We start from the raw sequence: 15,809 nt of genomic DNA on the forward strand, positions 1-15,809 counted from the left end.
AACTAAATTGATTGGACGAACGGAAAAGACGCCATCCAGAGACAAAACTGTGTAAAGTGATTCAGATCATTCATAAGTGTTGGTGGATGTGTATTAAACGCTTGATATTCGCAGGTGAAGTTTTCGGGGCTCTGAGGATCCGCCCCTCCGCCCCCCTCCTCACAAACACCGGATAAAACCGGGAGCGACTCTGTATGAGACACCGTGCGCAGGACGACTCGTCTGAACTGAGTTACTCCGGGAGAACTGCACTATTCATTCGGTTTGTGAGGGATGGACGCGCTGCGAGTGCTGTGGTTTCTGTGCTGCGCGTGCATCGCATCGGCTCTGGGTTCGAGACTCAAGACCCCCGCGTTACCCATCCAGCCAGAGACAGAACCCATGATATCCAAAGGCTTGTCCGGTAAGACCAACTGCATTTCAATCTCCAAAGAGCGATATAACGCGACTGAAGAAGCGAATACAGGGTCTTTCTCCAGAACCGTTTCTGTATATGGTTCTTTGGAAGCTTAAGTGTGTTTTAATGCTTCATTATCGGTTCTTCAACTCTTTAAAGCAGCAGATGCATTTAAATCCGACTGGATTACAATAAGAACGCTTATTTTTTTATTCTAAATATGAAGGAAAACGTTTATTTTTGTTTCTAATGAATGCATAGAGGGAAAAACTTTTTTTGTGATAAGAATGAGGTGGTTTTGGTTGCATTTAGAGCCAAAAGGCTCCACAAATAACTTCATTTTTTTGTTTTTTTTAGAAATCAATGCATCTGGTGTTTTAAAGAAGATAGATACTGAAATATTTATCTGAAGAGCATTAATAGAAATGTTTTGGATAATACAACAGCATTTTAGTGTTCAAAGAGCAATATAGAGTAACAGTTGAGTTGGTTCTTTGGAGGCTAAGTAAGTTTCTGATGTTTCGTTATCTTAAAGTCTTTAAAGCATCAGATGCAATAAAACCCAATTGATTAAAATTATAACCATTATTTTTGGGTTTTAATGAGTGCATATGATGAAAAAGTCTTCTTTTGATAAGAATAACATTGCAATTGGAAAAGAAAGCCTACATAACTCAGTTTAGAAAAGCATCAGTGCATCTGATGTTTTAATGACTTAATGTGTGTTTTAATGATTTAATATTGGATCTTCAACTCTTTTAAGCACCAAATGCAAAAAAAAAACATTTGGATTCCAACTAGAACCATTATTTTTTGGTTCTAATGAGTGTATATGAAGAAAAACTCTTTTTTGATCATAAGTAGGTTGCATTTCGAGCCAAAAGCTCCAAGTTCTTTGGAAAACCATCATTGCATCTGATGTTTTAAAGAACATACTAGACACCAAAACAGTTCTGAAGAACATTAATCATCAGGGATATTTTGGACAGAACCAACATAATATAACAGTATTTTGATCTCCAAAGGAGAATATAGTTGTGAAGGTTCTTCAATGGCTCTTTTCTTAACGTTTTTGGCTGTAAAGAGTTCATGATTTGTTATATGGTTCTTTGGGGGCTAATTAAGTTTTTGATGACCCATCGTTGGTTCTTCAGCTCCTTAAAGCACCAGATGCTATTTTAAAGACGTAGTTAAACCAATAAAACCATTTGGATTCCAATCAGAAGCTTTATTTCAGGTTTTAATGAGGATGAAAAACTGGTCATTTGTTGGTCTGGTTGTTTTGCTTTAAATTTAAGCTGCAATTGGAGCCTAAAACCTCAAAAAATAACTAACTTCTCTAGTTCTTTAGAGAACCATCAATACATCTGATGTTTTAGACAACATAGACCCCAAATAATCTCCTAAGAACCAGATGAACACTGACTTTCCATAGAGACTCTGATGCAATGGCACAAGCCACAGTCGAAGGCATTTATTATGATTTACCTCCGTATATGACAGTTTACGTGCGTGTCTTTGAAAGTGTTTAGCTTAACAATAAATTGTTTAATAGTCTGGCTTTATAAAGGGAGGCCGTAAACTGCAACTGATGATCACTGACCTCATTCCAGATGCAATAAATGGCAAATTTACTCGAATCTCTCATTCTCTGTTCAAAACAAAGCCGAGGAGATGTTTTGGTTACCAGTGCTGAATGTGATTTCGTTAGGAGGGAAGAAATCACATTCTCTGCTCGTTTTAGTTGGTGTTCTTGAAGGTTTGGCTCAGAAAGGGCTGTTTGAAGCTGATTTGTACACATTCCCGTCCTTGAGGTCTCCTCACGCTGCTCTTGTTTATTGTCTCAATCAGGTTGCTCCTTCGGTGGCCGCTTTTATTCGCTGGAAGACACGTGGCATCCAGATCTCGGAGAGCCGTTCGGTGTGATGCATTGTGTTATGTGTCACTGCGAGCCGGTAAGACATCAAACACACACTGCATGTCATAACTGAGGAACCTTTCAACATTGACCGTGTGATGTTATATGTTCACGTGTGTTGTAGACAAAGAATAGTTTTTCTTCAAATGTGAATGTTTTTTTTGTTTTTCTTTAAACATGCAAAATATGTTTAAATACATTAAAAAAATCTATTTATATTTTATAATATTTTTAAAATATATATTGGTATTTTATATCTTTTGAAACATTTTAAATATGATTTTTTTAATTAAAAAAATTATAAAATTTGACATCAATTCAATATTTTAATACGTTTTTTCTATATTTGGAAAAAATTATTTTTTTGCATGCATGCATTTGGATGCAACATAAATTTTAAATTGTATATTATTTTAAATAATTACTTTTATATATATTTTTAATTATTACTTTTAAGTTATATAATTTATAAAAAAAATTATATTTCAATATATCTTTTGTATATTTATATTTTTGTCATATGAGATGCAACATTAATTTAATTTGTATATTATTTTAAGTTATTATATATATATATATTAAAATATTATTTTTTAACTATTTATCATTTTATACAAATTTGATATTGTTTTATTTTAATATATTTATTTGTATATTTTGAAGGGGGAAAAAAAGAATTGTGCCATATGGGATGCAACATTACAATTTTGTTATTTTAAATAATTATTTTTTAAATATTATCTTTTAAAGAAATATGAATATTGACTCTATTGTCTTTTGTAGAGCTGCTTAAAGCTGAATCAAATTCGTTTCAGAATTGTTGCATGTTCCTGTTTATTTCTGTGAAGCCAGTCTGTAGTTGTATAAATAAATGTGCCCATCCGAATTCAAACCACATTTCTCTCTCTCCCCGAGCAGCAGAGGAGCCGGCGAGGGAAGATGTTTGGGAAGGTGAGCTGCAGGAATATGAAACAGGACTGTCCCGATCCAACCTGTGATGATCCGGTCTTGCTTCCAGGACACTGCTGCAAAACATGCTCAAAAGGTAACACACATGCAGACGTGTGTGAGTGTGTGTGTTTCTGCAAATGGTGAACAAATGGAAACACAGTCCAGCGTTTCTGGAATGCCGTCACACTGTTATACGGGAAAAAGTGTGAGGGAATGATGGAAAGTATTGGCCAGCGCTGTTTCTCGCAGACAAACGGAATGATAAATGGCAGCGAGTGTGGATAGATGGTCTGGTTCAGTGTAATTGCACTCATGTTTATGGATGCCGGTCCGTGTAGAACATTGGCTCTATTGTGCGTTCTACGATTTCTCTGACATCATGCATCTCGGTTTCCATGGTTACAGGCGACTCAGGGAGAAAGGAGGCGGAGTCTCTGTTTGAGTTCTTCCAGGAGAAAGACGATGATTTGCACAAGTCCTACAACGACAGGTCCTACATCAGCTCTGAGGAGAACAGCAACCGAGACAGCACCACCGGTGAGACTCCAAACACACTTAACCCTAATGCATTCAAAATCTGTGCAACTGAAGAACTGTTATCTTATAAAACATAATATTTTTAACTAAAACCATACTGAATACGATCAGCAACTTCTCATGAATGAGTTAAAGTGAAAAAATGTTTTTTTGCATTTACCCTTTTTTATTAATAAAAAATGGAGAAATTTCAAATTACATATGAACCACAGTAAAAAAAAACTATGATGCAAAATTTATATATATTTTTGTCAATACTGGTGAGAAATTTGTATGAAATTTATACAAACATATAATATGAGAATTATTGGTGTCAAGCCAATTGGAATTAATGGAATTTAATTTAATCTCAGGAGGGCTCAAAAACAGTCCAAATTTATTAAACCTACATATTTATTTCCAACAAAACAACATAAATATAACCCTGAAACTTTTCAAACAAAATAAATCTATTTTACTTGCATAAACATTTACTTTAGGGTGGAAAAAGTGATTTTTCATGCTGCAGTAGTTTGTTGTACATTCATGTTTATCAACAAAATTCAGTTTCAAGTATGTGAGATATGAAGAAAAGGCCAAATATATTTTTACAAACATTTTGACACTAATATAACTTCATAGATCATTTTACAAAAGTATTTTTGACACCAAATGGAGCTCCATATATACACGGGTCAAAAATGACCCGAGCACGAAATGTTTATTTAAATGGTTATATCTCTTAAAAAATAATAATGAAAAATCTGAAAAAAATAAATGATGTGTATTTAGAAGGTCTTAAAGCATGTGCAAAGTTTCAATTGCTTGCTAAAAACTATGCATTGTTTACAAATTTCTATGCATTTCTTCCGAAAACGTTATGATTAAATGATTGTCAGTCTGATTACCCTGATTTATGTGAACAGATTTTGTGGCTCTACTCACCGGCATGACGGACTCATGGCTTCCGAGCTCCAGCGGCGTCGCTCGGGCCAGATTCACTCTCACCCGGACGAGCCTGACCTTCTCCATCTCGTTCCAGAGGTAACACTCACACCACAGCAGATGTGATGCCAATCACGACTCTCGCTTCCTCCGTCGCTCACTTTACGCATGTGTTTGTCTCTTAGGATGAACCGGCCGAGCCTCATCACCTTCCTGGACTCCGATGGAAACACGGCGTTTGAGTTCAGAGTCCCGCGGGCCGATACAGACATGGTAAAAGGAAGAAAAATAATAATAAAAAAAAATATATAGTAATTAAAGTTAATAAAAATAAAATAAAACAAGCATTAATGTAAAAAACTACTAAGAAACAACAAAAACAAAAAATGAACTAAAATCAAAATGAAATAGAAAATATTAAAATGTGTTTAATGTTTAGATCTGTGGAGTTTGGAAGAACCTGCCGAAGTCTCACCTGCGGCAGCTGGAGGCGGAGCAGCTGCGTGTTTCCATGACAACCGCTGACAACAAGAAGGAGGAGATACAGGGCAAAATCATCAAACACCGAGCGCTGTTTGCAGGTGAGTGTCGAACCTTACATTCGATTCCTCTCATAGCTTGACGTGTTTAGATGTGTAGGCTCATTTCCTGCGGTTTGTCTGACAGAAACGTTCAGTGCGATCCTGACGTCTGACGAGGTGCATTCTGGGATGGGAGGAATCGCCATGTTGACGCTCAGTGACACGGAAAACAATCTGCATTTCATCCTGATTCTGCAGGGACTCATTCCTCATGGGAGCTGTAAGGACAAAGAAATTAATAAATAAAAATGATATACTGTATATATGAAGAGTTCAGATGCAAAAGCCTGTAAGTGCCGTCTGAAATTTTCTTCTAAAATTTGCATTTTTATCAGGCTCCTGTGTGTAGGTTGAGTAATTTCACTTTAATGGTAATGAATAGTTTTGAAAGTGAAATGACTGAATATAAACACAGAAATCTGAGAAAAATACTCATTATTGAAGAACATTTCTGACGGCACTTAGAGGCTTTTGCATCTGAGTTCAGATCCAAAAGTTTTTAAAAATATCTATTTTCTTTATTATTATTTATTATATTATTTATAATAAATGATAAAAAATATATTTTTAAATTAAATCATTTAAAAATAAATAATTTGATAAGAATATTTATTTTTTTCATTTTGTATATACATACACACACACATATATATATATATGAAGAGTTCAGATGCACAAGTTTTTAAAAATAATTGTTTTTAATATTATTTATTATATTATAATAATTTGTTTTTTAAAAGATTAAATAAAAAAAATAAAAAAATTTAATAACAATATCTACTATTTTTCATTTTGTTTCAGTCTCTGCAAAGGTGCCGGTCCGAGTGAAGCTGCTGTACCGACAGCATCTGCTGAGAGAAATACGAGCAAACATCTCTGCAGACGTGAGTCAAAACACACACATATACTGATGGAAATGAATATGAATGAAACAGAATATCTTAAGGAACACATGTTCTCTGATGCGTGTCTGTAGGACTCTGACTTTGCTGAAGTCCTGGCCGATCTGAACAGTCGTGAACTCTTCTGGTTGTCCCGTGGGCAGCTGCAGATCTCGGTGGAAACAGAAGGTCAAAACCCCCGTCAGATCTCCGGAAACATTTCTGGCAAGAGATCATGTGACAGTAAGTGCAGCCAATAGGCAACAATCACCTCATAAATCATCCTCTTAATACATAAATCAGCGTGAAGAGACTTGAAAGGCTTTGGACAGTTTTCTTTCCTGTGCTGACAAATTTATTAATATTTATTTATTTGTTTCTCATTTAAATTATATATATTTTATAATATTAAAAAGTATTAATATTTATTTGCATCTGATATATATATATATATTGTTAAATAAGACAAAATAATGAGTAATTAAAAAAATACAGGTATAAATCAAACCATAATTCAGTTTAAAGAACCATGAAAGGCTTTTCTGTCCTGTGCTGACAAATGTATTATTTACTTTTTTGTTTCTTATTTAAATTATACATTTTTTTATAATAATTTTATAATATGGTATAAAATGTACTTATTAAAATAACCTGTGTATATATATATATATATATATATAATTTTAGAATACCAAAATTTATTTACATTTATTTTTTTATATAAATACTGATAATTAATCAAATAAATCAATCAATCAATAAAATACAGGAAACATCAACAACTAACTTATAAATCATCCCATTAATACATAAATATCAACTTAATTTGTACTGTTATATATTACAAGAAAAAACAACAACACTTTAACAGGAAGACTTGTTGGAAATATTAAAGATTTAATTTTAAATGTAACAATAGGCTTCTATAGGCTAGTTGAATCATCCTTTAGTAACACAGTATTGTACTGTGAGCTCGAAGCTGAAATAAATGACAGCAGGCTTTAGTTGTGATCTCAGTAACTACATCCGTCTGTCTGCTGTGGCTGGATTTATCCTGCGATTTACGCCGGGTTATATTTCATCTTTGTGTCATGCATAAATCATCTCGGGTATTTTTCATGCCAGAATGAGATTTCCCGTTCATAATTATGATCGCGATCGTGAAGAGGTCAGGAATGCGCAGCGATGAGGTCAGAGGTCAGAGGTCAAATGCTGTAGGATCGGTTTCGTGGTCATTCCGTATATTAGTCGAGCGAAACGAGAGTTTGTGTGTGTGTGTGAGGCCTCTTGTGTCCACACACACACAGTGCTGGCGCTGCTTCTGCTGTCTGATTCCAGCTGCACCGTTAACAGCTTGACGTTATGTGTGAAGAATTCAAACCCAAGCGATCCTGCGCTGCTCTTGCTCTCTGTTTACTCCTCGGCCGGCCTTTCTTTCCTTCTACACCGAAACGGTCTCTATTTACCTGCACGTCGGCTGATTCCCCTCGTCTCTGGGGATGACGTGACTCCAGCCTTGACCTTTGACCCCGCATGAGTTCATGTGGGTTTGATTGTTTCTCTGGCTGCTGATTGTTTGAGTCCCTCTGGACCTCTAATCGCACGCGAAACTCTCCGTTCGGTTTAGTTTTCCCCGGTTCTCTCACCCTTGCTGTCAGATGCACAAACACAAGTTATTTAAAGAGTTTTCTGTTACAAATACCCTGATAAATGTTATTTTAAAAAGGTCATATTATCATTATTTATTTTTAAATAGGTTTAAATGTCATGCATGACTAGGTATGTGCCAAGACAATAAAAACATCGTTTTCTTACCATCTTTCTAACTACAAAAAACTAGTAAAAAGAAAATCATGTAGATCAAGCTATTTTTATGTAAAATTATGTACATTCAGAGAAGTTAATGCATAGTTTTATGCAAAAAAATAATCAAAATGTTGTTTTTCACACTCTTTCTAACTACAAAACAGTTTTTCCTACTGTACATTTACATCAAACGGTTTTATTTCATGTTGTAAACTCAAGGAAATTACGTACAAGTTAACATTTAATGTTGGTCAAGGTTTTATGCAACAAAATACTGAAAAACAAAATAGTTTTTTACCATCTTTCTAACTTTTTTGTTACTGTACCTTTAAGACTTTTTGCTATCTGGTCTATTTGACTATTTACATTGTAGGTTTTATCTAAAAAAGATTATGCAAAATGATGTAAATGTATGTCTCTTTCAGCTCTTCAAAGCGTGAAGTCCAGCAGTTCTGTAGTTTTCTTAACTTTCTTTCTAAATACAAAAACTACAAGTAATTTTTTTTTATATCAAGCTATTTCTTATTTCTGGGAAATTATGTAAATTCAGTGAGATTTTCATCTAAGTTAACATAAAATGTTAGTCAATATTAGTTTTATGCAACAAAATAATCTAAATGATGTTTTTCACGCTCTTTCTAAGTGTTTTGTTGCAGTAGGCTACTTTCAAAACTTTTTGCTGTCTGATCAATTTGACTTGTTTGAAAAATGATTAAGTAACATGTATTCCTCTCTCAGCTCTTCAGAGTGTGATGTCCAGCGGTTCTGCTCTGACTCCTGGGAAAACCGGCGGCGTCGGATCGGCCGTCTTCACTCTCCATCACAACGGCTCGCTCGACTACCAGGTAACGGCTCCGTTCTATTCTCTCATTTCTCGATGGCTTGGCCGGGTCTGTCGACTGAGCGCTGTGATGTTCTCGAGCAGGTTCTGGTGGCGGGTTTGAGCAGCGCGGTGGTCGGTGTGACGATCGAGATGAAGCCGCGGCGGCGCAGTAAACGCAGCGTTCTGTACGACATCACGGCGGATTTCTCTGCGGCGGAGGAGCGCGGCGGCGGGCGAGCGGTGGGAAGCTGCAGCCGCGTCGAGGCCAGACACATTCACATGCTGCTGCAGAACGAACTGTTCATTAACATCGCCACGGACGAGCAGCAGGAGAGCGAACTGCGCGGACAGATACGACTGCTGCCGTACAACGGCCTGGACGCTCGCCGAAACGGTGAGAAAGACAGCATTTACATTAAAAACAATTAAATAAAATCTATTTGTTACAAAAAAGTTAGATAAATAAATTATAATTTTATTTATTTATTATTATAAATTTATTATTATAAATAAATATAAATTTATTTATAATAATATATATTTTTAATTTATTATAAAAAATAATATTATATGTTCAGCATATATATATATATATATATATATATATATATATATATATATATATAATTTTTTTATAAATTATATTTTATAAATTAAAAAATTATCAAATTAATACAAATTATATATACAGTACATCTCATTTAAATTAATTTATTTTCTTGTTTTAAACATGCTTTATATCTATTTATATGAATATATATTAATGTATATATATATATATATATAATTATAACATAAAAATGTATATATCTAATTTATATCTATTTATATGAATTTATATTAATATATATAATTATAATATAAAAATTATAACATTAATAAATAATTTATATATATATATATATATATATTGATTTTAGATCTTATGTACTTATATATAATATATATGCATCTTTATACTGATTATAAATGATTTTGTGCCATGTAAAATTAAAATACAGGATACAAAATTTGCCGCTTACTGGAAAAGTTAAATTTTGATCATTTGATTATTAATGAATAAGTCGTTTTTAATTAAAACCTGCTGTTTTTCATCCGCAGAGCTTCCGGTGCCTCTGGCGGGTCAGTTTGTGTCTCCTCCGGTCCGTACGGCTGCGGCGGGTCACGCCTGGGCCTCGGTGGACGAACAGTGTCATCTGCATTACGAGATCGTCATCAACGGCCTCAGCAAGAGCGAAGACACCTCGGTCAACGCTCACCTGCACGGATTGGCCGAGATCGGCGAGATGGACGACTCACCCACCAATCACAAGAGACTTCTGACTGGCTTCTACGGTCAACAGGTAAACAAATCAAGAGCCTCGAAGTTAAACACAATTTGGCATCATTTACACCCGGCGATAATGTAAACTGCCTGATTGCAGCACAACAAAAGCGTGTTTTCTTTGGCTGCTCTGGCGAAATCATGCCAGAAACAGAACAAACATGATTCTGCTGTTATTTATTAAAATTCTTTAAAGTATTTGTTTATAAAACAAAGCTGGTGTTTTCCCAAATGAGCTGAAACCAGTATTGCATTCCGTATTTGTAGGTTAAATGCATTTAATCCTGGTTAAATATAAAGAGTTCATCTTGTCCCGTTTGCACGAATTTACAGAAACGGTCTCTCTGTGTCTCTTACAGGCTCAGGGTGTGCTGAAAGATATTAGTGTTGAGTTATTGAGGCATTTGGACGAAGGCACAGCTTATATTCAGGTCAGCACCAAAATGAATCCAAGAGGAGAAATACGAGGACGGGTGAGTACAAAAATGCTCAGTGTTTTAAAGATTTTCAACAGTAATTTTGTTTTCCACCTTGAGACTTTTTTTCGCTGCTGAACCTTTAAGACTTTGCCATCTGATCTTATATATTTGCATAAAATTTTTATTTTAGAATTCTAAAAAATATATTATATATAAATGTATTTAACTTTGTTTTTTATATTTATATATTTATATATATATATATATATATATTATTTAGCACCTTATTTTAATACTAGTCTTTTATTTAATTTTTTTATATATATTTTAGTCTACTTGTATATTGTACAATGCTTTCACAAAATCGTATGTAAACACAATCATGCTAACAGAGTACTTTAAATGCAGAGTAATATATGTTAAACCTTTGTGTTTAATGCATATCCTCGTTTTCCAGATTCACGTTCCCAACATCTGTGAGTTCGGTTCCCGCGGTGAAGTGGTCGAGGAGGCAGAGTTTGACGATCTCGTATTCGTCCGTGACCCGGCCGAGCTGAGGAAAGACCCACACACATGCTTCTTTGAGGGAGAACATCATGCACATGGGTCGCAGTGGACACCGCAGTACAACACCTGCTTTACCTGCACCTGCCAGGTAACACACACACACACACACTGGTGTAGCTTTGGTTTACATATTTATGTGACTGTGGTTAATTTTGTGTACGATCTGTTTGAATCCCTGCAGAAGAAGACAGTGATCTGCGATCCTGTGATCTGTCCTGCGCTCTCCTGTCCTCACACCATCCAGCCTGAAGACCAGTGCTGTCCCATCTGTGACGGTGAGTAATGAGTCAAATTAATATAATTGTTTAATATTTGTAACCCTGCAGCACAAAAGCAGTCATCAGTAGCACAGGTATATTTGTAGCAATAGCCAACAATACATTGTATGGATCAAAATTATACATTTTTATTTTATGCCAAACATCATTAGGATATTAAGATCATGTTCCATGAAGATATTTTGTACATTTCCTACCATAAATATATCAAAACTTGATTTTTGATTAATAATATGCATTGCTAAGAACTTCATTTAAACAACTTTAAAGATGATTTTCTCAATATTTAGATTTTTTTGCACCCTCAGATTCTAGATTTTCAAATAGTTGTATCTCAGCCAAATATTGTCCTATCCTAACAAACCATACATCAATGGAAAGATTATCTATTCAGCTTTCAGATGATGTATAAATCTCAGTTTCAAAAAATTGACCCTTATGTCTGGTTTTGTGGTCCAGGGTCACATTTTGATGTCTACAGCTTTTATTTAAACGTAGTACATTTATGTGTTGGAATATTCTGGTTTTAGACATACATTTTTTTTTTATCAGAATTGTTTTCTAGTATATGTAAGCATCCTTAAAATAAGAAAAATTTAATAAGATTTTATATTATGAAAAATGGCAAAATAATGGGGTAAGAAATACACATAAAAATGCATTTTCTTGCAATATCTTATGCAATTTCACTTCTTAAGTGAAGATATTTTGTTTTCGAGGATGTTTTACTGGAAAACAAGACAAAGACACAGATCAAGATTCGATTTGCAGTGTACAGATTGTTAGCTTGGACTATAAGATGATGCAGTAACATAAAAATATGTTTAATGTTTCCTCTAAAATTTGTATTTTTACATTGTGTTGTGTCAACAGAAAAGAAAGAATCCAAAGAGACGACTGCAGTAGAAAAAGTTGAGGAAGATCCAGAAGGTGAGTTTATTTTAAATTACAAGAATTTACATCATCGCAACTATTACTTTAAATGTGCAGCTGTATATTAACATGTTTATTTGTTCTTTCAGGCTGTTATTTTGAAGGTGATCAGAAAATGCATGCACCTGGCACAACATGGCATCCGTTCGTCCCTCCATTCGGTTACATTAAGTGTGCAGTGTGTACCTGCAAGGTAATTTAACAAACATTATAATACACAACAAAATTATTTTATGTTTTAACCATAAAAAATACCTAATTTGTACACAGACATGAATATTAATAGTTAACAATGTTGTTTTTTTCCATCTCAGGGCTCCACAGGTGAAGTACACTGCGAGAAAGTGACGTGCCCGCCTCTCACTTGCAGCCGACCAATCAGACGCAACCCTTCAGACTGCTGCAAGGAGTGTCCTGCCGAAGACACGCCCCCTCTAGAGGATGATGAAATGATGCAGGCGGATGGAACGCGCCACTGCAAGTTTGGCAAACACTACTACCAGAATAGTGAACACTGGCACCCGAAAGTCCCGTTGGTGGGAGAAATGAAGTGCATTACCTGCTGGTGTGATGTAAGTTTCTCTTTGCTTTATTTCAAATTTCTTTTAAGAGCATTTTGAGAATTTAAAACAAGATGCCACAGATGATTAGGGTAACAGATTTCACCATACTTCCCTAGTTTATTAATTGCATTAAGAAGTGTAAACATTTTCTGAAATGTAGGCAAATGAGGTGTTATGTAATTTAATAATCTGAACATTGGATGAAGCCAGGTTGAACTATTTTGCTTTATTTTGTTGGATTTTGGGTCTCTCTTTTTATTACCCCATAAATCAGAAAATACTGACAAAAGCCAGGAAAAACACATTTTCACCATGTTTTTAGGAATAAAATGTTGTATAAATCCATGTAAATGATATATGAACAAACCCTTCAGTAAAAACCTTCAGAATATATATAGGAATAAAACTAAGTTTTGGTGTATGTAAGTGCTGCTTAAATGGAGAAAAACCTTACTTGTTTTCAAAAAATGTGGCATTTTCACCATGTTTTTACGAACAAAATGTTGTATAAATCCATATAAATGGTATATAAACAAACCCCTCAGTAAAAACCTTCAGAATATAGATAGGAATAAAACTCTAAGTTTTGGTGTATGTAAGTGCTGCTTAAATGGAGAAAAACCTTACTTGTTTTCAAAAAATGTGGCATTTTCACCATGTTTTTAGGAACAAAATGTTGTATAAATCCATATAAATGGTATATAAACAAACCCCTCAGTAAAAACCTTCACAATACAGATAGGAATAAAACTCTAAGTTTTGGTGTATTTAAGTGCTGCTTAAATGGAGAAAAACCTTACTTGTTTTCATAAAATGTGGCATTTTCACCATGTTTTTAGGAACAAAATGTTGTATAAATCCATATAAATGGTATATAAACAAACCCCTCAGTAAAAACCTTCAGAATATAGATAGGAATAAAACTCTAAGTTTTGGTGTATGTAAGTGCTGCTTAAATGGAGAAAAACCTTACTTGTTTTCAAAAAATGTGGCATTTTCACCATGTTTTTAGGAACAAAATGTTGTATAAATCCATATAAATGGTATATAAACAAACCCCTCAGTAAAAACCTTCAGAATACAGATAGGAATAAAACTCTAAGTTTTGGTGTATGTAAGTGCTGCTTAAATGGAGAAAAACCTTACTTGTTTTTTAAAAAAATTGGCATTTTCACCATATTTTTAGAAATAAAATGTTCTATAATTCTGTGTGAATGATATATGAACAACCCCCTCAGTAAAAACCTTCAGAATACAGATAGGAATAAAAGTCTAAGTTTTGGTGTATGTAAGTGCTGCTGAAGTGAAGAAACAAACTTTTAAAGATATATAGATAAAAATAAACACCTAAAAGTGTATTTTGGATGTTTTCTTTCCACTAGTCTGAAACAGCACTTTATGACCACTGCATAAAAATACAATGTTTTTGCCTGCAGTAATTATTGGCATAATTAACTCAATTTCTCTTGTCATTACAGCATGGCGTCACAAAGTGCCAGAGAAAACAGTGTCCGTTGTTGAGTTGCAGTAACCCCATTCGCAGAGAAGGAAAATGCTGCCCTGAATGCATGGGTAAGTTCTGGTGCTAAACACAGTTTTTTTTTTTTACTAAATCCTGCACAATTTACTCAGTACACTTTATGTCTTTGTTTTACAGAGGACTTAATGGATAAAGAAGAAATTGCAAAAAAGGTGGAGAAAAAGAAAAATTGGAGACACTGATACCTTCTTCCTCAACGTTCATCATCCTCCTGCCTTGAGATCAGGTCGTCTCAAACGCACAACGGGACGCCTGCGGATTGCAAAAACAATCAATGCATGAAACAGAGGAGAGGTCCAGAACACAAAGGGATCGAGAACAGTTTGGGAGAAAGACACTCTGAAGATGAAAGCTATCAAGACAAAAACAGATAATGCATAAAAAGATGAAGGAATTTCAGCTGCTGCAGTTGTTTGAATTTCCCATTGAGTGATTTTCTCATGGGATTGTTTGTTTTATTTTTGTTTGCATATTTGACTTGGTGCAAAATATCCAAGACTCGTACATCACATGTGTAAGTAAATGCAAGTACAATCACATGTTTGTACCACAGTAAAAAACACACACAACGATTCAAAACAAATTGCACATGCCATCATTGCAATCCTTCATAATGACACTCAAATCCCAGCCAATCAGCAGGACTGTTGTGATGCATCTGATTGGAGATTTGCCCTGTGGGTGGGGCTTGGTGTGGAGGCGGGGCTTCAAATACTCATCAACATAAGACCACTCATTTTTGTTGCACCTGATGTTGCTGGTCTGTTTGCTGGTATATAATATTTTATGGCTATTTTCTTTTAGTATTTTGATGGATATTATGAATATTGTTTGTATTTGCATATTTATTAATTATGATGAATAAACAGTTTTAAAATTTATGTTGTCAAAAAAGAAGCACATTGTCGTTCTTTCTCTTGCAGTGGGATGTCCACTAACATTCATATTGACTTCACAGGGTTTCTGCAGGTTTGACGAAGGTAAATTTAAGACTTTTTAAGACCAAGTACAGAAAATATAAGGAATAAATTGAATGGACACCATATGTCAATACGGTCTTTATAAGTAAATGTATTAGTATTAGCAACACTGCATTTAAAAAAAATGAAACTTCCAACAGATCTCCGTTAGTTTTAATTTATTTGACAAAATAAGCTTATGGCTTGAATATCGCTGCTCCCAATCACTAGAATATAGAAATAACTTTTATTGTGCCTTCCTATGCAAAAAAGTGTTTTTTCTCGTCTAAAGATTCAAGATGCATTGAGAAGCAAAATGGCATAAGATAATCAGAGAAATTTATCAAAATAACGTGAGTTTATGATTAAAACAAGAACAAATATCTGCAAATGAGCTGAGAAAAATGA

The 15,809-nt window shown here is 34.4% G+C and overlaps 1 protein-coding gene across 1 annotated transcript; it reads left to right on the plus strand.

The window, feature by feature from the left end:
- Positions 1-201: 201 nt before the first annotated feature.
- LOC306851452 (chordin) lies at positions 202-15,330 on the plus strand. Its single transcript, XM_079387693.1, has 21 exons — positions 202-403; positions 2,249-2,352; positions 3,234-3,360; positions 3,672-3,803; positions 4,709-4,826; positions 4,913-5,000; positions 5,167-5,308; positions 5,394-5,528; positions 6,110-6,192; positions 6,285-6,432; positions 8,734-8,840; positions 8,921-9,212; positions 9,920-10,161; positions 10,502-10,615; positions 11,019-11,216; positions 11,310-11,403; positions 12,280-12,336; positions 12,429-12,532; positions 12,654-12,911; positions 14,381-14,474; positions 14,560-15,330. The coding sequence occupies exons 1-21, from the start codon at positions 274-276 to the stop codon at positions 14,622-14,624; spliced, it is 2,832 nt and encodes a 943-aa protein (XP_079243819.1). The 5' UTR covers positions 202-273; the 3' UTR covers positions 14,625-15,330.
- The last annotated feature ends 479 nt before the right edge of the window (positions 15,331-15,809 follow it).

Source organism: Barbus barbus (assembly GCF_936440315.1).
Source record: "Barbus barbus genome assembly, chromosome: 31".
NCBI classification, from domain to species: Eukaryota; Metazoa; Chordata; class Actinopteri; order Cypriniformes; family Cyprinidae; genus Barbus; species Barbus barbus.

What these genes read in the sequence shown, in the direction of transcription:
- LOC306851452 (XM_079387693.1), top strand. Translation starts at nt 274, where the DNA reads ATGGACGCGCTGCGAGTGCTGTGGTTTCTGTGCTGCGCGTGCATCGCA. An exon ending in CCTGGACGCTCGCCGAAACG is followed by an intron (nt 9,213 to 9,919) that starts GTGAGAAAGACA and finishes TTTCATCCGCAG; the next exon opens with AGCTTCCGGTGCCTCTGGCG. An exon ending in ATGCTGCCCTGAATGCATGG is followed by an intron (nt 14,475 to 14,559) that starts GTAAGTTCTGGT and finishes TTTGTTTTACAG; the next exon opens with AGGACTTAATGGATAAAGAA.